Genomic DNA, 25291 nt, shown 5'->3' with positions numbered 1-25291 from the left:
CTAGGAGAGTACGGAGGTACCATTTCTATCCTTGTTTTTTTACAGACAGGAATCAAAGAATTAGCAAGATAAGTAACTTGCTCAAGGTCAACACTCAGTAGGTGTCAGCGAAAAGTAGGTAGGTAGATATGTTGGCTAATTGAACATAAAGAAAATAAAGTAGGTAGGTAGATGAGAATGAAAACCAGATCTACTGAAATCCAGAGCTCTTACAACAGTGTTCCGTTGCCTTAAACTAGTAGAGCATAACATGAAAGCAAAGATGTCAAGATCCATTTGTAGTCTGATAAGTGTGAAATGAGGCACCCGCTGTGATACAATTCATAGTAATAAATATCTAAATGTGCACTACTTTTAATTTCAGTCTGTAGCTGTGCCAACCAATGTTGTCACAGTTACTCCTGTAAAACCGTTGAATTCTGTAACTACCCCGAAGCCTTCAAGTTTGGGAGCATCTGCTGCCCCCTCAAATGAGCCCAGTCTCAAAGCAGAAAACTCAGCAGCTGCTCAGACGAGTCTTTCTCCGGTAAGCTTTCCCTTCGATCTTCCATGAGTACAGCTCTTTACAGATTTTCTTGAATTCTGTTTTCCAGCTAACATTTGTGTTTATATTTCTCTATTTAGGCAATGCTAGAAAATGTGAAGAAATGTAAGAACTTCCTTGCAATGTTAATAAAGCTAGCATGCAGTGGATCACAGTCCCCAGAAATGGGGCAGAATGTGAAGAAACTGGTAGAACAACTTTTGGTAAGTTAGTATTATGAAAGCTTAAATTATGTAAGGATTTGTAGAACAGTGTTTTAAATGGGACTTATCTTTAAATGAGGTTTATTTTAGATAGATTTTTTTAGATAAACTTTGCTTTTAATTTGTAATGACAATAAATCTGAAACAAGTAAATCTGTTATATTACTTTCTGTGTGCTTTAGCTTAAAAAGGGCCTTAGCGAGGGGTGGGTGGGGGTCTCAGTTGGTTGAATGTCCGACTTTTGGTTTTGGCTCAGGTCATGATCTCAGAGCCCTGGGATCAAGCCCTCTGTCAGGCTCCATGCTCTCAGGGTGTCTGCTTGAGGATTCTCTCTCTCCCTCTGCTCCTCTGCCCTCGCATGTACTCTTTCTCTCTCTCTAAAACAAACAAAAAGGCCTTGGAGAGAAAGTTGACTGTTTGGTCAAATAAAAAATTGTTACTAGAATTGCGAATGCCAGAAAGCCAGGCCATCAACAAATAATGAAATTCAGTTCTGTAAGTCCAAACAACATACTTTGTAACCGGTGGAAGTTAGGTGACTTTCTTAAGTTTTAGTTTCCTTTTCTGTAAGATGAGAAGAGTAATAAATGTGGTAACTTTTGAATTCCCCCACGTTCTAAGATGCTGTGTTTTTTAGCTATCAAATTGTACATCATTTACTTTTTATATCCTCTTTCAGGTAAATTGCTTAGATACATTAGAGCGGATGAAGGTAGAAATTAGCAAATACTGAATATTATATGCTTAAATACGCTAAGGGTATTATACAATTTTGGATTTTTTGAACTACTAAAATCTACAGATTTCTCTGACCATATAGTGAGAATTTTGTGTATTTTTTGTATAAAAATGGTCACTTTTGGGGCACCTGGGTGGCTCAGTCGTTAAGCATCTGCCTTTGGCTCAGGGCGTGATCCCAGAGCCCGGGGATTGAGCCCCACATTGGGCTCCCTGCTCCTCTGGGAGCCTGCTTCTTCATCTCCCGCTCCCCCTGCTTGTGCATGCTCTCTCGCTGGCTGTCTCTCTCTCTGTTAAATAAATAAATAAAAATTAAAAAAAAAAAAAGTCACCTTTTTCCCCGCAGAAAATGTGTATATTTCAAATATCACAGGAAAACAAGTATAATTTATAAATATTAAAATATCTTCTTTACTACTGTTTTTTATGGTACCTATAATTTGTTAGAAATAAAGCATGTTTGAACTGGTTAGTTTTCCACTTGGCAAGACTGTTGTAGATATTTAAAATTGTAAGTCCTATAAACAAGTTTTTAACTTAAGCATTTTTAAAAATTTAAAGTAACTTAAATTTTTAATTTTTGATTGAAGTATAGTTAACAAATATTATATTACTTTCAGGTGTAGAACAGTGATTTGGCAATTGTATACATTACAAAATATGGCATAAGTATAGTTACCATTTGTCACCATAAAAAGTTATTACAACATTATTGGTTATATTTCCTATGCTGTACTTTTTTTCCCTCTGATTTTCTTATTTTATAACTGGAAGTTTGCCCCTCTTTAACCACTCACCTATTTTGCCCATCCCCCAACTCCTCACCCCAGTTTGTTCTCTGTGTTGCGTTTCTGTTTGTCTCATTTTTTAAATTCCGCATATCTATGAAATCTTCTAGTATTTGGCTTTCTCTGACTTATTTCGCTTCCTGTAATACCCTATAAATCCTTCCATGTTGTGAGTGGCAAGAGCTCATTCTATTTTATGGCTGAGTAATAGTCCACTGTATGCATATACCACATCTCCTTTATCTAGTCATCTATTAATGGACACTTAGGTTGCTTTCATGTCTTAGCTATTGTAAACAGTGCTGCACTAAACATAGGAGTGCATATATCTTTTCAAATTAGTGTTTTTGTTTTCTTTGGGTAAATATCCAGAAGTGGAATTACTGAATCGTGTGTTATTTCAATTTTACAATTTTTGAGAAACCTTCATACTGTTTTCCACAGTGACTACACCAGTTTATATGCCTGCCAACAGTGCAGAAGAGTTTCCTTTTCTCTACATCCTTGCCAACACTTGTTATTTCTTGTCCTTTTGATATTAGCCATTTTGACTGGTGTGAGGTAATATATCATTGTGGTTTTGATTTTCATTTCCTGTTGATTAGCGATGTTGAGTATCTTTTCATGTGTCTGTTGGCCATCCTAAGCCTTATTTAGAAAAATGTGTATTCAGGTCCTCAGTCTATTTTTAAGCAGATTATTTTTGGTAATTGAGTTCTATGAATTCTTTGTGTATTTTGGATCTTAACCCCCTTATCAGATATGTCATTTGCAAATATCTTCTCCCTATTCAGTAAGTTGCCTTTTTGTTTTGTTGATGGTTTCCTTTAATCTGCAAAAGCTTTTTAGTTTGATGTAGTCTCAATAGTTTATTTTTGCTTTTATTTCCTTTGCCTAAGAAGACATATCCAGAAAAATATTGCTAAGGCTAATGTCTAGGGGTTACCACCTATGTTTTCTTCTAGGAGTTTTATAGTTTTAGGTCTCACGTTTAGGTCCTTAATCCATTTTGAGTTTATTTTTGGGTATGGTTTAAGAAAGTGGTCCAGTTTCATTCTTTTGCACATAGCTGTCCAGTTTTCCCAACACCATTTATTGAAGAGACTATATGTTCCCTGTTGTATATTCTTGCCTTCTTTGTCGCAGATTAATTGACCATATAATTGTGGGTTTATTTCTTAGCTCTCTATTCTGTTCCATTGATCTCTCTGTCTGTTTTTGTGTCCTCACCATACTGTTTTGATTATTATAGCTTTGTAATAGAATTTGAAATCTGGGATTGTGATACCTCCAGCTTTGTTCTTTCTCCAGATTGCTTTGGCTGTTCAGAGTCTTTTGTGGTTCCATACAAATTTTAGGATTATTTGTTCTAGTTCTGTGAAAAATGCTGTTGGTATTTTGATAGGGATTGCTCTGAAACTGTAGATTTTTGGGGGCAGTATGGACATTTTAACAGTATTAATTCTTCCAGTGCATAAACACAGTATATGGTTCCATTTATTTGTGTCCTCTTCAATTTCTTTCATTAATGTCTTATAGTTTTCACAGTACAGGTAGGTCTTTTACCTCCTTGCATCAATCATAAATTAAACACTTTTCCTCTTTTTTGAAATATTTGTAAACCTAAAAGTATTTTTCTTTCTCCTGTTCCTCAGGATGCAAAAATTGAAGCAGAAGAATTTACTAGACAGCTGTATGTTGAACTCAAGTCTTCACCTCAGCCTCACCTAGTTCCTTTTCTTAAGGTAAAGTTATGTGTTACTTTGAAGAAATTATTTGGGTTAGATTACCTTAAAATAATTTTTAAAAATAATTGGAATCCTGAATATTTCAATATGATAGTTATGTGAAAATACTAACAGTGTAGGAGAAAGCTCTCAAATGTTGTATCTCTTAAGAATATTCATAGTCCATATTCTTTGGATTGGAACACTTTGGGAAAACCAAAGTAACATGTCATTTGTGACCATAACTTAAGGATTATATTGGTAATGCTTACATCTTCAAAAGCTTGACTTTTCCTTTAAAATAGGGCCTTGTGCTTTGTCCTTGTGCTTTGACTCATATTCTCCCAGAAATAATAAATCAAACAGTGCCAAATTTCATGGGAAAGCTGTTATTTTTCAAAATTGATTTGTACTGTTAGTAAGCATACTCTTTTCTAAGATTTATTGAATTAAATCGAATTTTGACATAGAACAGTAACTTTGATAACAGGAGACTGTAAAAAATTATTTTTTTGGATACTTAGAAGCTGAAGAGGAATCAAGTTGAAATTTAAAAAATCATTAAAGAACTGGAATTATAGTGAACTGCAGAGTCATCCCATAAATTTTGAAATAATGGAATGAGGAGTGGCCTTTAGAAATATTTGGTTTAGGGCGCCTGGGTAGGGCAGTTGGTTGAACGTCCAACTCTTGGTTTCGGTTCAGGTCTTGATCTCAGGGTTGTGAGATCGAGCCCCATGTCGGGTTCAGTGTGTAACGTGCTCAAGATTCTCCCTCTGCCCCTCCTGCTCATGCTTGCTCTCTCATTTTCTCTTTCTCCCCCAAATAAATAAATAAATACATCTTAAAAAAATTAAAAAGAACTGGTTTAATTGTCTAGAGGAGATGAGAGAGGCGTCACAGTGGAAGGCTCCTTTTGATTGCCTCATTAAAAAAGAGTGGCAAGGGAAATGGAGCACCACATTTTCAGAAGGATATTAAAATAATGGAAACTGTCACTAGGAGGGTGAGCACATTGATTAGGAGGGTGCCAATCATGTGATATAAAATGTGGCTAAAGAAATTGAGAATGTTTTAGCTAGAGGAGACTTGGTCTGGAGAAAGGGAGGTTGAAGGTTCAGCATAATATCTAATACCAAATGACTAGTGCCCTGTTTTTGGATGATCCTCTTGATTGAGAAATTAGAGGTGGTTCTTCCTCAGATCCCCTTCAGTGCAAAAGTTCTTTGAGCTATAGGTTGTCTACATGACACTCACAACTCTTAAATTTATCTATATTTCATACTCACTGGAGACATTGTGGGGGAGAAGGGAGGAAATCAGTAGGTTCTTAATATGCATCGTATGCTTTGCTAGATACTTTACTTTTAATTTGCATTGTATGTGCTTATTTTTCATATCAGTTTTTTAGACTACTAGGTGCTAGATATTATAGTATTTTCCATTTTAGAGATAAAACCTGTTTATGTCAACTAATTTTTTGTCAAACGTACAGGTCCAGAATTTTATCCTATCTGACTCTACTTGCTAGATAACACTATCTTTAAGTTACCAAATACTACACCATGAAGTTTTTGTGGTTTGTCTGTATTTTCTAAGGACCTATTAAACCTTGTGATTCGTTTCTTGAGAGTTTTTCCCCCCCATTTTTGAGAGCTTTGAATGTTGCATAGAGATGAGGGATTCAGCATTTAACCTCTGGCCAGCTGATCAAGAGATAATATAATATACATTTCTTATAATTGTCTCTTTGAGTCTAATTATTTTAACATTTGTTCCAAATGTGTTTTTCTCAGGATCCCTTCGTATTAGATTTCTAGCTTAAATTTAATCAAATCACTTCATTTGTTCATATATTTCCAAAGCAGCTGTTTTCCACCATTTTTAAAGTTTGGAAAAAGATTATGAGACTCTCCGCTTCTTACTTTCTTTTGTTACCATTATATACATATTTGAAAACCTTCAGAGAAGAGCGTCTCAATCCTTTTTAATAAAAAAAAGTAAAAGATGTAACTAAAAGGAAAGGAAAGGAGGAACAATGGACAATGGTTCTCATTTGCTTCTTAAATTCAGTCAGACTACCTTTATTTAAGTGTCACAATAAGGAAAACTTCCAAACAGCCCTTGAGTTCATCAAAAGATAACCTACTGTCTCCCTCCTTTTCTATTTTTTTCCCTTACTCAAAAACAAAAACAAACAAAACACCCAGGCATGAAAAGCAGAATGTTCTACTTTTTAGTTAGAACTGCCTTTACTCTTTCAGAAAGATACAAGGAGAGACCCAACTTAAAATCTCGTCAGACAATATTCTTGCTCAATTAAGGAAATTGACCTTGTTTGTATTAGTTTTATTTTGTTTTCTTTTTTTAAGATTTTATTTATTTATTTGTCAGAGAGAGAGAGAGCACAAGCAGGGGGAGCAGCAGAAAGGAGAAGCAAGCTCCCTGCTGAGCAAGGAGCTCCATGCAGGACTCCATCCCAGGATGGCAGTCAGGCAGGCAGACACTTAACTGACTGAGACACCCAGGCGTCCCATGTATGAGTTTTATTTTGATTTAAAAACTGTTTCTATGCAAAGTTGGAAAGTTATTTAACAAAAACTTTTTTTTTTTTTTTTAAGATTCTATTGCCATATAAAGAAACTTACTGATACAAAAATTATTAGTGATCTACTATGGGGTATAAGTAAATACAAACACGTGTGACACAGTGTTTTATTTTACCAAATTGATCTTGAGGGATATAAAATAAATTTAATACTGAGATAATAATTTGTATTGAAAAATAAAGCATTTTTGGGCTTTAAATTGGTTGTATCCAGGATATTGGCAGTGTATAACTACCAAGTGCCATCAGATTTCCTCCACTGAAATACTTGATATACTTTTGATTTATGTTGTAAAGCTATGATATACAAAGAAGTTCTATTTTACAAAGAAGTTCTATTTTACTAGCAGCTGATTTGTTTAGTTATCAGGTTCTTTTTATTCCCGTTTCTAGAAAAGTGTGATTGCCTTACGACAACTCATGCCCAACTCCCAGAGCTTTATTCAGCAGTGCGTTCAGCAGACCTCTAACGAGGTAGTCATTGCTACTTGTACCACCACAGCAACAACTTCTCCTGTAGTGACAACAACAGTTTGCTCAATCCAGTCTGAAAAACCTGTCGTCGTTTCCGGAGCAACAACACCCAGTACTGTGTCAGTGCCAACTCTGAATCCACTTGCTGGTCCAGGGGGAGCAAAAACTGGAGTTGTGACACTTCATTCTGTGGGTCCAGCTGCTGTACCAGGAGGAACAGCAGCTGGAACTGTTTTGCTTCAGACTCCAAAACCACTTGTGACATCTATACAGAACACAGTTACAGCAGTCTCGCTTCAACCTGAAAAGCCAGTTGTCTCTGGGGCAGCGGTCACGCTGGCCCTTCCATCAGTAACTTTCGGAGAAACTTCAGCAGCAGCTATCTGTCTTCCATCTGTGAAACCTGTTGTTACTTCTGCTAGGACCACATCTGATAAGGCCATCATTGCTCCAGTCCAAATCAAACTTGCACAGCCAGGCCCCATCCTCTCACAGACAGCTGGGATTCCACAGGCAGTTAAAGTCAAACAACTAGTGAGTAACATTTCATTTTCTTTCTCAGTTTCTTCTTTTGAAAATTGCAAACATTCAGAAAACTGGCAAGACTAGTAAAACGAACCCCTGAGTATCCTTGACTGAGTTTGAATAGTTCTTAACGTTTTATCACATTTGCTTAGTCTCTCCCCCTCTTTATTCACACACTCAAGCACACGCACAAAACTTTTCCTCAACCATTTGAGAGTTAATTGCAGAAGTTGTGACATTGTACCTCTAAGTACTATGTATCTCTTAAGGAAAAGGATTTTTTTTTTAACATAACGGCCACGTACTTATTATCACACTTGAAATTTAATATTGGTATAATTTTTTTTCCCAGTAGTCCCAACAGTGTCCTTTATGGCTAATAAGTCCTTTTTTCTGATGTTGTTTCTGATAAAGAACTGCGTATTGGCATTACCGGTCATTTCTCTTTAGGCCTCAGCCTTTTGTAGTTGCTTATTCTGTTGTAATAGTTTTAAGTACCTAGACTAGTTGTTTTGCAGAATGTCCTTTGTTTTGTCTAATTGTTTCCTCAAGATTAGATTCAGACTAAATCTTTTGGGCAAGATTATTACAGAAGTAATGTTATGGTAACATTTCTCAAGAAAAATGTGCTAAGGGGAGAGGGAAACAGTGGGGGAAGTAGATGAGTATGAAGTTGTGTTTTTTCCTAAACTTGGTAGGTTGGGATGTTCTTAGATGAAAGAAATCTTAGCTGTTTATCAATTAGTGTTGTTAACCTTTGAAATAAAACTGTCTGTCATTTTACCAGCAAAAATGGGTTTATTTGGGAATAGCAAAGAATTAGAATTCAGGACAAGCAAGATATGGCAAAATCATAGGTAGATTTAGAGAACAAAGAAGAATCCTTGTACAGAGGAAAGGCGGAAGTTTGAAAAGACTGTTACAAACAGAAGTCCACTGGAGTAAATCAGAGTGTAGTGGCTTCTTATTGGCTGAGTTGTGACAGTCTGTCATTGACTGGGCTGTTGCTGGGCAGGGTGAAAATCTTTCTTCCTCCTGCAAAGGTAGTAAAGGATAGGCTTCTTCCTGCTGGGAATGCAAAGTACCTCTCTTCCTGTTGGGGTCTGCAATGATGACTAGTTATAGGGTGTGAGAGGTTCCCCTTCTGGCCTCCTGACTCATTTTAATGAGGTTTCCCTTTATTTTCATAATGTTTAGAACATTCTAGTTTATTCAGGACAGACTGTGAGATTATTATTAACCTGCAGGAGATAGTACATGGTGAATTAATTAAAAATCACATTTCTTAATAAACTCACTTACCTTATACCATAACAGCTAGCTGTTCTTTTTAATTTTTGGTCATTGCCCTTGTTTTCTTTTATAAATTTTTATGTTAAAGGCTGTGTGTTGAATCTCCTTGTTTTAGTTTATTCTGCTTCTGGGAATAATAAAATCTAAGTAAACTTCCCAGCGTTGTTGTCTGATCAGGAGAAGAGGTTAATGTCTGTGGATGTTTGTCTTTGAGGCAGAGGTCAGCTATGGGCAGAAGATGAAAAGGGGAGATTGGTTTGGATAGTCGTCAGACTCTTGGATAGGTAGGAAGTAATGTCATTTTCTGGGTGCTAATCATTTTTCATCCCTTCCTACCCTGAGTCGGATTTTCAAATAAAGAAATGTGCCTTCCTTGCAGAATTTCTCTTGGGTTGTCTGAATTTAATCTCAGAGATGAAACCTTTCTAGAAGCAGTGATTCTTAAACATCAGTCTGAGCAGCCAGCTTTGGGAACCACTGCAACAGTAATTGCCTCAAGGAAAGGACTCTTTTTGGTAGCACTGAACAGAATTGAAATCCTTTTTATGGGTCATAAGTGATTCTTGAATCAGTGCTGATCTTTATTGAACACCTATACCATATTAGTTCCTGAAGTGAAATAACACTTTATAGCTATATAGAGTTTTAAAAGCATGTCATGTATTAACTGTGGGTTTTATTTATTTTTTATTTTTATTTCTTTCTTTATTTGTTTGTTTTTATTATGTTATGTTAGTCACCATACAGTACTTTGTTAGTTTTTGATGTAGTGTTCCATGGTTCATTGTTTGCATTTAACACCCGGTACTCCTTGCAATATGTGCCCTCCTTAATACCCATCACCCGGCTAACCCATTCCCCCACCCCCTCCCCTCTGAAACCTTCAGTTTGTTTCTCCAAGTCCATAGTCTCTCATGGTTTGTCTCCCCCTCTGATTCCCCCCCTTCATTTTTCCCTTTGTCCTCCTAATGTCTTCCGTGCTATTCCTTATATTCCACATATAAGTGAAACATATGATTATGTCTTTCTGTGCTTGACTTATTCTAATTAGCATAATCCCCTCTAGTTCCATCCATGGGATGCAAATGGTGGGTATTCATCCTTTCTGATGGCTGAGTAATATTCCATCGTATATATGGACCACATCTTTATCCATTTGTCTGTTGAAGGGCATCTCGGCTCCTTCCACAGTTTGGCTATTGTGGACAATGCTGCTGTGAACATTGGGGTGCATGTGTCCCTTCTTTTCACTACACCTGTATCTTTGGGGTAAATACCCAGTAGTGCGATTGCTGGGTCATAGGGTAGCTCTTTTTTTTAACTTTTTGAGAAACCTCCATACTGTTTTCCAGTGTGGCTGTACCAGCTTGCATAACTGTGGGTTTTAAAATAATTTTATGATGAAGAAAATGCAGGGAGAAAACTAAGAATCTGGAAACATTAACTGATCCATCCACTGGCACTCAACAAGTATTGGATCTCAAGTTAAAACTGTGGGTCTTTCCCATTAAGATATGGTACTCATGGCAATAACTTCTAGGTTTCTAGAGTGTCCTGAAAAGGAAAACTGTGGTAATAATACTGTGGCAGCATTTATGTTTTGTATATTTGACTTGTTATATGTTACAAACAATTTCAATCAAGAAAAAAATATAACGGATTTTCCAATGGGGGGAGCCTGGCTGGCTGAGTCTATGGACCATGGGACTTTTGATCTCAGGGTTGTGAGTTTGAGCCCCAGGTTGGGTGTAGAGATCTTAAAACCAAAAAAAAAAAAAAAAAAAAAAAAGAAAGAAAGAAAGAAAAGAAAAGAAAAGAAAAAAAAATCTAATGGTAAATTTTAGGGATTTTTTTGACTTCCTACTTTCATTCTTACAAAAATGTGGAATAATTTAATTTTTCTTGTGAATTCTGCTTTCTTGTTTGGCCTTTGTTTTAATTTTACTCAACAAATTTGCTGTCAGTATTCATACCTTCCTATTTAAAATGTCCAACACTAGAGCAGCTAAACACCAAAGATGCACTGTAATTTGTTTTAGAACACATTTTTACCTAGGGCACAAAACAAGCCATTCTGTGTGGTAATGCCACAGAGAGGATTGAACTAGGACATTCTTTTGAAACAACTAATTTTGGAAATTAATATTACTGAAGTTTAGTATTACTCAAGTAATTTAAGAGTATCATCCGTGAGCCCATTATAAACCATAGTCCAATTTAGTCCCATTAGATAAGTGAGGAGGAAAATACTCAGGGTGCTAGAAACATAAAGTATTCACTGCAGCTTATAAGAGATAAGGCAAATAATAATTTAAAATATGAGAATTGCTATACTGGATCAAATCTGTGGTTCACACAACTCAGGATATAGTCTCCAAAAATGACCTGAAGAATATAAGTATGCCTGTTCAATGTTAGGTTTAAAATTTGTTTATTTCTGGGTGGTTGGGTAGCTCAGTTGGTTAAGTGATTTTGGACAAGTCATGACCTCAGGGTTGTAAGATTGAGCCCCTCACCCTTACCCCTCAGGTTGGGCTCTGTGCTGGGTATGGAGCCTGCTTGAGATTCTCCTCCCCCCCCCACCCTCCCACCCTGCTTGCTCACATCTACATACTCTCTAAAAAATTTTTTTCTTTTTTTTTGTTTATTTCTTTTAATGATTGATCATGAATTTTAAAACCTCTTCTAAATGCTTTATCTGTTTCTAGCATGTACTAGCTTTACTGGAGAATTGTTCGGGTTTCCTGCCTTCTACATGTTTTAAATATCACACTTTCAAGTTAGAAGAATCCTTTTACTCTCCCATTACAGGGTTTAGATTTTATAGAATTATTATTTTATGAAATAATACATTTTTATTACAGATTAAAGAGGCCTTTCCCATTTAGTTATTTATTTTTTTAAGATTTTATTTATTTGAGAGAGAGAGACACAGTGAGAGAGGGAACACAAGCAGGGGGAGTGGGAGAGGGAGAAGCAGGCTTCCCGCTGAGTGGGGAGCCCGATGCGGGGCTTGATCCCAGGACCCTGTGATCATGACCTGAGCCGAGGGCAGACGTTTAATGACTGAGCCACCTAGGTGCCCCGATTTATTTTTTTAATTTAGATTTGTTACTATATGTTATCTTTTCTATCTCATTCATTATTGTATGTTATCCTCTGGGATCTGCTAGAGTTCTTATCAAATGAAATAATTGTAATTGTTCAGTTTCTCTAGATATAAGTTTTTCATTTTGTGCCAGTAGTTCATTGCTTGGTATATTTTGGTACTCAAATGCTTGAATTGTTGAAATATGGACTTAATCGGTAGTTCCAGTGATTTCATCTGACAATCTAGTTTTTATAAATGGTTAGTGTTGTTGGTTATCTATCAATTCTGGCATAATAGGTGTTCCATGACGTTATACACTCCAACTAAATGTTAAGCTTAACGTTTTACCTTTCCTTAAAAGTTAATAAAAGAAAGTGGGTGAATTGTGTTATAGTCTACTGATGATGGGTGGATAGTAAGTAAAAGCTTTCAGTTTTGATGCTTTAAAGTTTTTCTTAGGAAATTAGTGAAAAAACTGTTTTATTCATAGTTGAGCAAAAGCTAAATTTAATTTAAACTAAAGATTACCATTTAAATTAAATTTAAACTTAATTAGCAAAAGCTAATTTAATAGAGAAAAACTAAATTTCAGTCTGATCATTTTAGAATTAAATTTGATACATTTTAATAACAAATTCTACCACATAAAAATTAAACAATAAGCCTCTCAAATCCGCAATATGTAAGAATAAAATTCATGAATGAGAAAGTTAATTCACGATTCTTGGTCGGTATTTTTAGAAAAAAATGCTAATAATTTTAGAGAGTAAACTGAGTGTTGTTACTCTTAGTAGTAATCTTGTGTTTATATATCAGTTCAATATCTTTAAAAAATACTTTATATGTAGAGAGGGCAGGAAGTTTTAGTGTTATCATAGATATTTTCCTTATTTCAAGTATGTATTTCCAAATCTAAATGACTCTTACTTACATTTCTTCCTTAACAGAATTGTAGACATTTGATAAATAAGTGGTCAAGTATGTACAACAGTCATTCTCCAAATATTAGGGTTTTGTGGATATAAGACAAAAACAAATATTAGTGCATTAATAAATGCAGTAATTTTCTGTTTCATTATATTGAAGTAAAGCTGATCTCCTAAAATAAATTGATCCAGAATATTAGAAAAAATGTGTTGTTGCTATTGCATCACATTTTCTTCTGGTACCTAATTATTTTAAAGTAAGGGAAACCATTAAAGAATTTTCAACAAATATATTCTTATATGAAGTACTCTATGAAACTTAATTCTGCTGACTGACTCTGACTTCAGTTTTCACTGGACAAGAAGTATTTTCAAGATATAAATTTTAGCTTCTGAGTGTGCTGTGGCCAGTATTTTTATTAGAGAACTTAAAGTAAAAATTGATCCTTGTTTCTTTTTTCCCTACTCATTAATTACTTCATTGGCTCAAGTAGTTCACTCTCAGTTTCATATTGGACTAACCTAAGGATCCAGATTTAAGCAGTTTGTCTTTTTTTTCTCTTTCTTTTTTTTGCATTCTGTTAACAAGTGAGAGGAAAGGTAGAATTCAGTTGTTGATTATAATCCCACTTAAATAGGACTAAGGAAGGGTTTGGTGAAGAGAGAGGTTGAATTCAAATAAGGCCTGCCGTGTGTTTACCATACATAATTAGGGTTGCACAGAAAATTCTTCACATGCTATCTTTAATCAGGGTTTACATAATAATAGTCGTTATTATATATATATATATATATATATATATAACAGATTATATAATTATATAAATTATAAATAAATTATATAAATTATATAACCATACATAATTAGGGTTGCACAGAAAATTCTTCACATGCTATATTTAATCAGGGTTTACATAATAATAGTCGTTATTATATATATATATATATATATATATATATATAAAACGAATAGATTCATTAATGCTAGTTCATTTAAATTTACTTAAGGAATTTTTTTTCTTTTAATTTGGTAAGATTACATTAGAATTGATGGACAATAAACTATTTAGAGACAGTATTTACAATATATAAAATCTTATTTTTGCCTTATTCAAGAAAATGTTCTGTTATGGAGATTCTGAAACACAGTGTTGAAGTTTATAGTGAACACTTGTATACCAACCACCTAGATTCTATTTACAATTACAATACTTGATTTATTGTGTATTTATCCAGCCTTCAATCATCTTAACTTCTTGATGCATTTCAAAGACTTCTTCCTGAATAATTAAACATGCATATTATTAATTACAGTTCAGTATTTCCATATTTACAGGTCAGGTTTTTTTTTCTTTTTAGCTAAAATCTACATATAATGACATGCACAAATTTCAAATGTAACATTGTTCAAGTTTTGGCAGGTAGCACATACCTCTGTGTAACTCAAACCTCTTACCAAGATATAGAATGTTACCATCATCTGGAAGTATCCTCCTGTCTCCTAGTCCCCGTCCCTACACCCTGAGAAGTAACAACTCTTCTGATAATTTTCTCCCACAGACTATTTTTGCTTGTTCTAGAATTTCATATAAATCAAATCATACAATAAGCACATTTAAAATTTTTAACAGAAATTTAGAGGTTCTCAATTTGAAGCAGCATTTACAGATTCCTATAAAAGCTGGTAGTATAACTAAGAATTCATCTGAGCACATTTTTAAAAGTGTTTAGAAGGCCCTTTAAATGAAAGAAACAGCATATTTTGAAGTTTACCAAGGTTGAGTTTGAAATTGGGCATGGCAAATAGTTTCAGCTTTCTTTGTAGAATTTTACTGGAGCTCTATGTTAAGATTCTGAGGCTGGATGAGGGTGTATAGAAGTGATGGCATTTAGTGATGTATGTCGTCGTCCCAGAAGATAAGGAAACATGAACCACATGTTGGCTGTTCCTGAGAAATAGTTGGCAACTAACATGTATTTCCTGACTATAACTCTGTAGCTTTTGTTTAGTTGGGGTCCTCTGTTTTCTAGAACTCAACCTACTGAGTGCATGCAATATTATATAGAAATTAGAGCAGATAATACCCTTGATTTCAATCACTGTGTGTTTATGTACTACGTGAGTTATTTATAGATAAGAATTTGATTGCTGTGTATTTATGAACAGGGGAGTAGGTGACGGTTGAAATACAGGGAAAGCAAAGTGTAAAGGATGGGGGTGCCTGGGTGGCTCAATTGGTTAAGTGCCAGGCTCTTGATTTCTGCTCAAGTCATAATCTCAGGGTCCTGAGATAAGCTCCATCAGCCTCCTTGCTTAGCGCATAGCGAGGAGTCTGCTTGAGAGTCTTTCCCTCTGCCCCTCCCCCTGCTCACACGTGGTCTCTCTCTCAAATAAAATCTTTAAAAAAAAAAGCGTAAGGGATGTTCTCATCTACTTGTTTAATCCATACTTGTGTTTCTTTTCATCCTTTCCTTATGAAATTTAAGAATAGATCCTTGTCCGATACCCCAGACCATAATATAAAAAAAACCTAAGTAATATTGTGTAGCACTAGACCTGTATTTCTATAAACTACTAGAACATTATTTTATGTTAACATCCAAATAAAACATCAGAATTTGACATGTCAAGAGAAAAGGCTAAGGTATGTACTATTTATTGGTTTTCCTGCCTAGTTGCTTTTTGGATGGAAATTAAATAAAGGACTTAAGTTTTTAAAAATATAATAGCTTGCTCTTTTGCTTTCCAAGTAGGAGTAAATACCTCTTAGGGTGACTTTCCATCTCTCTATGATAATTTCAGTCTCCATAAGATGCCTAATATATGGTTTTAAGTGGTACTTTCTTTAAAAGAACAGTAATGAATGCACTTTTACTTTCTCATTCATTGTATTTTATTTTGTTCAGCAAGTGTGCAGGAGTATTCTACACATATGCTGCCCCAAGTGTTATAGTCATTAAGATGAGAAATGATGGGGATCCAGGATTGTTAAATCCCAGCTCAGAACTTTGCGATATATATAAATATCACATATCATATACCTTTATATATTTAGTATATGTATGTTCATAATATATATAAATATAATTTATAAAGTTATGGTTATATATGTGTATTTTTTTCAAAGTTTTATTTATTTAAGTAATCACTACACCAAGGTGGGGCTCAAGCTCATAACCCCAAAATCAAGAGTCACTTACTCCATCACTGAGCCAGCCAGGTGCTCCTATATATTTTTAACTAGCGTTTTTGTCTTCCTCCACATGTATGATCTTGACCCCTGTTGGGCTGTAGGCAGGGCAAGGCACACCCAGGATCCTACAGGTGGACACTGAGGCTTGCTTTCCCCAACTTGTTCTTTCCAGGGCTGCACGCTGGTGCTGAGGTCCCATGGGGCCCACCCCTGTCTGCAGCCCCTTCCTCCCACTCTTTATAGCTGAGGGTGCATACAGCCAGGCTGTGTAGAGCCTGTGTCCCCATCAGGGGCAGGCCTTTGGGCTTTTATATGAATACCTATCAAGATGGTATGAAGACTAACTCATAAACACTTCTCTGATATTTTATTACTGTTTTTCACAATTAAAATGCTGGAAAAGAATCCTTAATAAAGGATATTGAGAAATAAAATGTGAATAGGGAGATAAGCCAGAATTGTTAGAGGAGTGTTTCTGTTGAATTTCAGTCTGAATGCATAAATGTGACTCTGAATGTATATTATTTTGTAAAATTTATTGTTTTTCTAATATTCTCATCTTTAGTTATTTGAAAATTCAGCATTATATTTCTAATTATAACTGTAGCTTATGCTAATCATAAAAAAGCAAATAATATAGATATCTCTAAAGTATATATGAAGTATATAATAAATACACAAAATAGAAAGCAAAGTTACCCTGTAGTAGAATCCTAGGAAATAATCACTGTTTACAGATTGTTTTTTAACTTACAGACCTTTATCTATACATACACATAAAAAAAATTTTTTTGAAGTACAGTTGATACACAATATATTAGTATCAACAAACAACATAGTAATGTTCAACATTTAAATACATTAGGAAGTGATTACCACACTAAACCTAGCTGTCATCTGTCATCATACAAAGTTATTAAAATATTATTAACTGTATGCCCTATACTATATATTGTATTCACATGTCTTAATTTATAATTGGAAGTTTGTGACTTGTTTCACTTAGCACATAATATACCCTCTTAGGTCCATCCATGTTGTTGCAAATGGCAAGATTTCATTCTTTTTGTAGCTGAGTACTATTCCACTGTATGTATACCATAACTTCTTTTATCTGTTTATCCATCAAAATATTACTTTGTAGAATATAAATCTGATCCCTCGTACTTTACAATACAACTCAATTTATAATCTCAACTTATGGAAATACATCGTTATTTTCAAGAGTTCTTTCTGTCTTTCAAGAGTTTCTTTTTATAGAATGATGGCAGTTGAATTATTACAACTCGTATTTCTGTCTGGGCATTAGTTCCCATGGGATTCTTTACTGGGATATTTTGCGTTTCTTGTGAGTTACTTTTATTTAGTAATATACACTAAATTTTATATTTTATTTACAAAAAAATTAGAAAATAGAATAAATTCTATCCCCAAAATTCTTTTCAGAAGTCTTTCTCCTGACTTGTTTATATTAGCCTTTTCTGAGTTTAAGGACTTTTAAGTAATTCACTTAGCAGACTCAAGTATACATGGTGACTTTTTCTCTTTTGAAGTGAAAAAAATGAAGCTCTGCTATTTTGACTTTTCTTCTTCTTTGTAGCTAAAAATAAGGCCCTACGATTAGTTTAATTTCTTTTCCTTTGTCCCCAGCCCTTGCCCTCTGGATTTCTTGAACTGTTCTCTTGGAGAATGCCTTAGCATTATTGTTTTCCAGAGACCTGTAAAAAGCAGCACATTAAAAGCCTTTATCTTTTAGAGATATGTTTTGAATATTTAGGGGTAAAAAGATATACCTGGGATTTTTAAAAAAATGAGAGTGGTGAGAAAATGAGTGGGTAGGGATATGGATAAAACAGAATTGGTAAAGAATTAATCATTGTTGAAGCTGGGTAATAATGGAATAGGTGGTTTCATTTTGTGTATGTTTGAAATTTTCCTTAAGTTAAAAAATGAAAATAGGATCCAAATGGAGATTTAAGTTGGGCAGTATATAATGCAAATTTGAATTCTACTCTAAAAATAAAATATATTGCTTAATAGTCATGTTTTTCACTATTGAACAAGATAATTTTGTGACATACAAATATAAATTTTAAGTAGACTTTCTGTTATCCTAATATAAAGGTATTGTTACAGTTACATGAGCACAGTCATTTGTTCTGTCACAACTGAAAGCTTGTTCTTTTCTAAAGCAGGTTTAGTTGAATGAGTGTATTAATAGTTCTCATTGTTTCAGGTAGTCCAGCAGCCTTCAGGAGGTGTTGCAAAACAAGTGACCACACTTTCCCATTCCTCAGCATTGACCATTCAGAAATCTGGACAGAAGAAGATGCCAGTGAGCACTGCAATACCTACCAGTCAGTTTCCTCCAGGTAGACCCCGATCCATCCCTGCCCCATCACACTGGGTTTGGAATATGATGGGGTTTTGTATTATTCTCTTTTTTTTTTTTATTGTTATATTAAGAGAAGATAGTCTTTGAAATAGGACCTAGGAGGGAGGACGGAAAAATAACTACTTAGTACATTCTTTGTACATACATAGCTACTTTTTAGGGATATGTATTGCTTTAGAATAAAAGAAGCAGCTGCTCATGGTATTTTGTAATTAGATAGAATAACCTATTTGTAAATAAAGCACTTTTTAACTTACAAATTTGCTATAACTTTATTTCTTTTTAAAATGTACTTTTTCTAAGTTTGGAAATCATTCTTACATGTAAAAAGTTAGAGATTTCATGTATTTTTTAAATCTACAAATATAAATGATATATTATTAACATTTATCACCTGTCACTTTCTCTGCATGTTTTTGTAATGCTGGTAATTCTGTAGACCGTTTGAAGACTATATAAAAAGAAATGGAGAGGTCTTGATTTTATAAGATGATTGCTTGTGCAGGGAATAAAGTGATTGTCGTTTTCGAATTTAAACAGTTTTAGGACAGCTTGAAATTTTCTTTGATTATTCTCTGTATACTAAAAGCTGTTATTCTGCATTTTTCCTGATATGGCATAGTTTTTTTTTTTTAATTCATTTTTCTTTCTCCTTTTCTTTGTATAGCTTCCATTCTAAAGCAAATTACCCTGCCAGGAAATAAAATTCTATCACTCCAAGCATCTCCTATTCAGAAAAATAAAGTAAAAGAGAATGGAACAACATCCTTCAGGTAAAGAAAATAAATAATTAAAATTCAGTCTGGTTAAAGGAAGTAGTTAAAATTTGGTCTGGTTAAAAAGAAAAGATGACAGAATAATACTTATAAAATATATGGATGTCTTTTTAAAAAGCTGACAATACTTCATTGAGTATAATTTATAAACAAGTGTGCAAATCTTAAGTGTATAGTTCAATGAATTTTGATAAACATATATCCCTGTATAATCAAGATACTGAACATATCCTTTACCTTCATGCTGCTTTCAAATCAATTACTTCTGACCCCTGCCTCCAGCAGCTGCTATTCTTATGTCCATCACCATAGATCATTTTTTGTCTATTCTTGAACTTCACATAAATGAAAAATTACATTAACCTTTTTGCATCTTTTTTCTCTCTGCATGTTTTTGAGATTCATCCATATCATTTTGAATATTAGAAGATTGTTCTTTTGTATTGGTGAGAAGTATTCTTTGTATAAATGTAGATCTCTTTATCCCTTTTCCTATTGATGGACATTGGGTTGTTTCTGATTTTTGACGATAATATGTAAAGCTGCTATAAACATTTATATACAGATTTTTATGTGAACATAGGTTTTCATTTCTTTGTAGTAAATATCTAGGAATATGATTCTGGATCACTAGGTATGTGTGTGTTTAACTGTTTAAGAAACTACCAAACTGCTTACCAAAGGAACTGTACCATCTTGCATTTCCACCAGCAATAAGAGTTCATTTGCTCTTCAACTTTGTCAGCTCTTGATATTGTCAGTTCTTTTGATTTTTACCATTCTAATAAGTGTATTATGGTTATTTTTGTGGTTTTAATTTGCATTTCCCTAATGACTAAAGATGATAAGCATCTGTTCTTATATTTATTTGCTATCCATATACCTTCTTTGATGAAGTGAGTGTTCAAATACTTTGCCCAATTTTTTTTATTGAGTTATTTGTTTTCTTATGGTTGAATTTTTAGCATTTTTTATGTATCCAACATCCAAGTCTTTTGCCATGGTAGTGATTTGGGAATAATTTCTTTATAGTGTGTTCTTTATTCTCTCACCAGTGGAAGTATCTTATCTTCTGTGTTCTTGAACAGTTAATCATACTTATTTTAAAGTCCATGCCTAGTATTGCTAATATCCATGTTAACTGTAAGTCTCTTTCTTTTACCTGGCTTTTTTGTCCTGTTTCTTGGTGTCCACTTAGTAATTTTTTTTTTGAGTCAATGTCAGATATGTTTAAAAAATAATTATCAAAGTTTTGGTTTAGTTACTTCCAGAAAGAGAATTTACCTAATTTTCTGTTTGGCTGTAGAGGAGCAGATTGCCTCAATATAGTCAGTAATTGAGCTGGCTCAAAGCTAGGTTGTAATCTTTCCAAGATTCTGTGTCCCTTTGGTTCTCCTGGCTCCAGGATATAGTCCCTGAGGAGTTTCAACTAAGAGTTAGGGTACTTTTCTCTTTGCTGGATTCTGAACCCCAATTTTTATTTCCTCAGTGTTTCAAGAGTGCTTAAAACTCACCATGCTTTTGTGATTGTTATAAACTGTCTTAATTCTTAATTCTTCTTCCATTTAAAAAAAATTTTTGGAAAATACACAACATAAAATTCACCATCATAACCATTTTTAAGTGGCATTAAGTATACTCATGTTGTTATGCAACCATCACCACCATCTATCTCCAGAACTCTTTTCATTTTATAAAATGAAACTCTATACCTTTTAAACAATTAGTCCTTATTTTTCCCTTCCCACCAGCCCCTGGCAACCAACATTCAACTTACTTTTCTGTCTTTGTGATTTTGACTACAGCAGTCTCATGTAAGTGGAATTACACAGTATTTATCTTTTTGTGACTGGCTTATTCCACTTAGAATAATGTCCTCGGGGGTTCATCCACATTGTAGCATAAGTCAGAATTTCCTTCCTTTTTAAGACTGAATTATATTCTGTTGTATATCCACTCATCTGTCAATGGACACTTGAGTGTCTTCCACATTTTAACTATTGTGAATAATGATGCTATCAATATGGGCATACAAATATCTTCACGTCTGTTTTCAGTTCTTTTGGTTATATATCCAGAAATGGAGTTAAAGGATCATATGGTATCTATTCTACATTTTTTATTTTTTGAGGATCTGCCATGCTATTTTCCACAGCAGTTGTACCATTTTACATTCCCATCGACAGTACACAGGAGTTCAGATTTTTCCTCATTCTTGCCAACACTTGTTATTTTCTGGTTTTGTTTTCTTTGATAATAGTCTTCATAATAGATGTAAAGTGGTATTTCTTTGTGGTTTTGATTTGCATTTCCCTAATGATTAGTGATGTTGAGCATCTTTTCATGTGCTTATCATTGCTTTTGTATATCTTCTTTGGATAATTTTCAATTCAAGTACTTTGCCCATTTTATAGTCAGATTTTTTTGGTTATTGAGTTTTATATTCTGTATATTTCTCCCTTATTGGATGTATGATTTGCAAATACTTTCCTCTGCGCATTGCTTTTTTACTCTGAAGTTAATGTCTTTTGAAGCAAAAAAATTCAAAAGTTTTTGTGAAATCCAGTTTGTTTAATACCCTTTTGTTGCTTGTGCCTTTGGTGTCATATGCAAGAAATTACTGCCAAACACAATGTCGTAAAGCTTTTGTCCTGTTTTCTTCTAAGAGTTTTATAGTTTTAGGTCCTATATTTTTTTATCCTTTCTGGTTATTGATCCTTTATTAGTTAATTTTTGTATATGGAATTAGGTAAAGGTCCAACATCATCCCATTTGAATGTGGATCCCAGTTTCTTCAGCACTTAGTATTGCTAAAAATACTATCTGTTCCCCACTGAAAGGTCTTGGCACCCTTGTCAAAAATCCACTCATTTGGCACCATGTCAAAAATCATTTGACCATATATGTAAGGGTTTATTTATGTCTTCTCTGTTCTATTCATTTGGTTGTATGCCAGTCTTTATATTAGTAGCACACTATCTTGATTACTGTAGCATTGTAGTCAATTTTGATATTTATGTCTTCTCTGTTCTATTCATTTGGTTGTATGTCAGTCTTTATATTAGTAGCACACTATCTTGATTACTGTAGCATTGTAGTCAATTTTGATATCAGGGTCTCCATCTTTGTTTCTTTTCAAGATTGTTTGGCTATTCAGGGTCCCTTGAGATTCCATATGAATTTTAAGTTGGGTTTTTCTATTTTTGCAAAAAATGCCACTGGGATTTTGATAGAGATTGCATTACATCTGTAGATTGCTCTGGGTAACATTGACTTCTTAGTAATATAAGCCTTCCAATCCGTGAATATGGGGTGTGTTTCTATTCATTTATGTCTTCTTTAATTTCTTTCAACAACATTTTGTGGTTTTCATTGTGCAAGTCTTTTGGCTTCTTGGTTAAATTTATTCCTAAGTATTTTGTCCTAGTTGATGCTATTGTAAATGTAATTTCTTATTTCCTTCACAAATTGCCCATTGTTAATGTATAGAAATGTAGCTGATTTTTTTGTGTAAACTTTGTATCCTGCTACTTTATTCAATGCATTTATTAATTCTAATTTATTGTGGGATCTTTAGGGTTTTCTAACACGTGGGATCATATTGTTTATGAATAGAGATAATTTTACCTCTTCCTTTCCAATTTGGATTCTTTTATTTCTTTTTCTTGCATAATTGCTCTGGCTAGAACTTCCAGTACTATGTTGCATAGAAGAGGCCAAAGTTAACATCTTTATCTTGTTCTTGATCTTAGAGGAAAAGTTTTCAGTCTTTCATCATTGAATATGGTTTTCACTGTGGGTTTTTCATATATTGTTTTATTATGTTGAAATACTTTTCTTCCATTCTTGGTTTTTTGAATGTTGAAAAGGTGTTAAATTTTGTAGAATTATTTCTCAGCATCACTCAAGATGATCAGTGGCTTTTTCCTCCTTTCTGTTAATCTGTATTAAATTGATCAGTTTTGTATGTTGAACCATCTTTGTACTCCAGGAATAAATCCCACTTAGTCTTGGTGTATGATCCTTTAATGTGCTGTCGAATTCAGTTTGTTGGTACTTTGTTGAGGAATTTTGTGTCATTGTTCATAAGGGATATCGGTCTATAGTTTTCTTTCTTTTAAATTTTTTTAATTTTTTAATTTGTAAAAAAATATTCATTTGAGAGAGAGACAGAGAGAGAGTGTGTGGGCAGGTGAGGGGCAGAGGGAGAGGAAGAGACAGTTTTAAGCAGAGTCTGTGCCGAGCACAGAGCCCAACACCGAGCTTGATCTCACGACCCTGAGATCATGACCTGAACTGAAACCAAGAGTCCGACGCTTAACTGACTACGTCACCCAGGTGCTCCTCCTTTTTTTTTTTCCTACCTTTTTTTAAAGTAGGTTCTACACCCGGTGTGGAACTTGAACTCAATCCCAAGATCAAGGTCACAGGCTGTACCAACCGAGTCAGATAGGCACACCAATCTGGTTTCCTTATGGTATTTTTGTCTGGCTTTGGTATCATGGTAATGCTGGCTTCATAGAATGGGTTAGGAAATACCTTCTCGTCTTTCGTTTTTTGGGGAAGTTTTAGAGGATTTGATATTAGTTCTCCTTTAAATGTTTGGTCTAATTGGCAGTGAAGCCAGAGCTTTTATTTGTTGGGAGATTTTTTTATTCCTGATTCAGTCTCCTTAGTTATTGAAAATCTTAGTTATTTAGATTTTCTTTGTGATTAAGTCTTGGTAGGTTTTGCGTTTCTAGGAATTTGTCCATTTCATCTAGGTTATTCTATTTTTTTGCATACAGTTTCCTTAGTACTCTAATATTTTTTATTTCTGCAGTAGTGGTAGTGATGTCTCTACTTTCTTTTCAGATTTTAATTTGAGTCTTCTCTTTTTATTATTAGTCTAGCTGAAGGTTTGTTTATTTTTCTATCTTTTCAAATACCAACTTTGGGGTTTATTTTCCTTATTGTTTTTCTATTCTCTTTTGTTTGTTTCTGCTCTAATTTTTATTTTTCCTTCCTTATGCTGCTTTGGGTTTAGATTGTCCTTTAGTTTTCTAGTTCATGAAGTTGTAAAATTATTTTATTGGTATGAGATCTTTCTTGTTTTTTGTTTTTTGGGTGTTTTTTTTTTTTTACTTGAGAAAGAGAGAGAGAGAGAGCGAGCTCGCACACACAAGCCAGGGGTAGGGAGAGCAGAGGGAGAGGTCAGAAGCAGGCTCTTTGCTAAGCAGGGAGCCTGACACAGGGCTCAATCCCAGGACCCTGAAATCATGACCTGAGCCAAAGGCAGATGCTTAACTGACTAAGCACCCAGGCACCCCTCTTTTTTTTTAATGTAATTATTTATAGCTATAAATTTCCTTGGCACTTCTTTGCAGCTTCCTATAAAGTTTGGTATGTTGTGTTTTCATTTTCATTGTCTAAGTCTTTTCTAATTTCTCTTTGGATTTCTTCTCTGATCTATTGATTATTGAAGAGTATGTTTAATTTCCATAAATCTGTTAATTTGGCAGTTTTATTTTCTGCTGTGGATTCTGAGTTCATCCCATTGTTATCAGAGAAGCTATGTGATCTTTTTAAATCTACTTAGATTTCATTTGTGACCCAATATATGGTCTACCCTGGAAAATGTCTCATGTGCACTTGAAGAATATATTTGCTTTTGTTCAGATAGCATATTCTGTACATGTATGTTAGATTTAGTTGGTTTATTGCAGGTTTTGTTTGTATGGATGACATTAGTATCTATTCAAGAGTGAAAGATAGGCTGCCTGGGTGGCTCAGTCAGTTAAATAAGTGACCAACTCCTTACGTCATGATCGAGCCCCGAGTTAGGCTCCATGCTCGGCAGGGAGTCTGCTTGAGATTCTCTCCCTCTCCTTCTGCCCTCCCCACCGTGCGCACATGCGCTCGCTCGCTCTCTCCCCCCTCTCTCTCAAATAAATAAATCTTTAAAAAAAAAGTGAAAGACAAAGCTTTACACTCTAGCCCACCTTCTAGGGTGATGCTGATAGATTAACC

The 25291-nt window shown here is 34.4% G+C and overlaps 1 protein-coding gene across 2 annotated transcripts in view; it reads left to right on the top strand.

The window, feature by feature from the left end:
- TAF4B (TATA-box binding protein associated factor 4b) overlaps positions 1 to 25291 on the top strand; it is a 125685-nt gene that overhangs the window by 18926 nt on the left and 81468 nt on the right. For both annotated transcript variants that reach the window (XM_087869910.1, XM_045781891.2), the window contains 6 exons: positions 365 to 526; positions 625 to 747; positions 3929 to 4018; positions 7002 to 7616; positions 18348 to 18483; positions 19174 to 19279. In XM_087869910.1, coding sequence (XP_087726036.1) covers positions 365 to 526; positions 625 to 747; positions 3929 to 4018; positions 7002 to 7616; positions 18348 to 18483; positions 19174 to 19279 — 1232 coding nt within the window. The remainder of the gene's footprint in view (positions 1 to 364; positions 527 to 624; positions 748 to 3928; positions 4019 to 7001; positions 7617 to 18347; positions 18484 to 19173; positions 19280 to 25291) is intronic.

Source organism: Ursus americanus, chromosome 19 (genome assembly GCF_024610735.1).
Source record: "Ursus americanus isolate L20-20 chromosome 19, mUrsAme1.1.p, whole genome shotgun sequence".
NCBI lineage: Eukaryota > Metazoa > Chordata > Mammalia > Carnivora > Ursidae > Ursus > Ursus americanus.
This window is presented reverse-complemented; position numbering and strand designations above follow the sequence as displayed.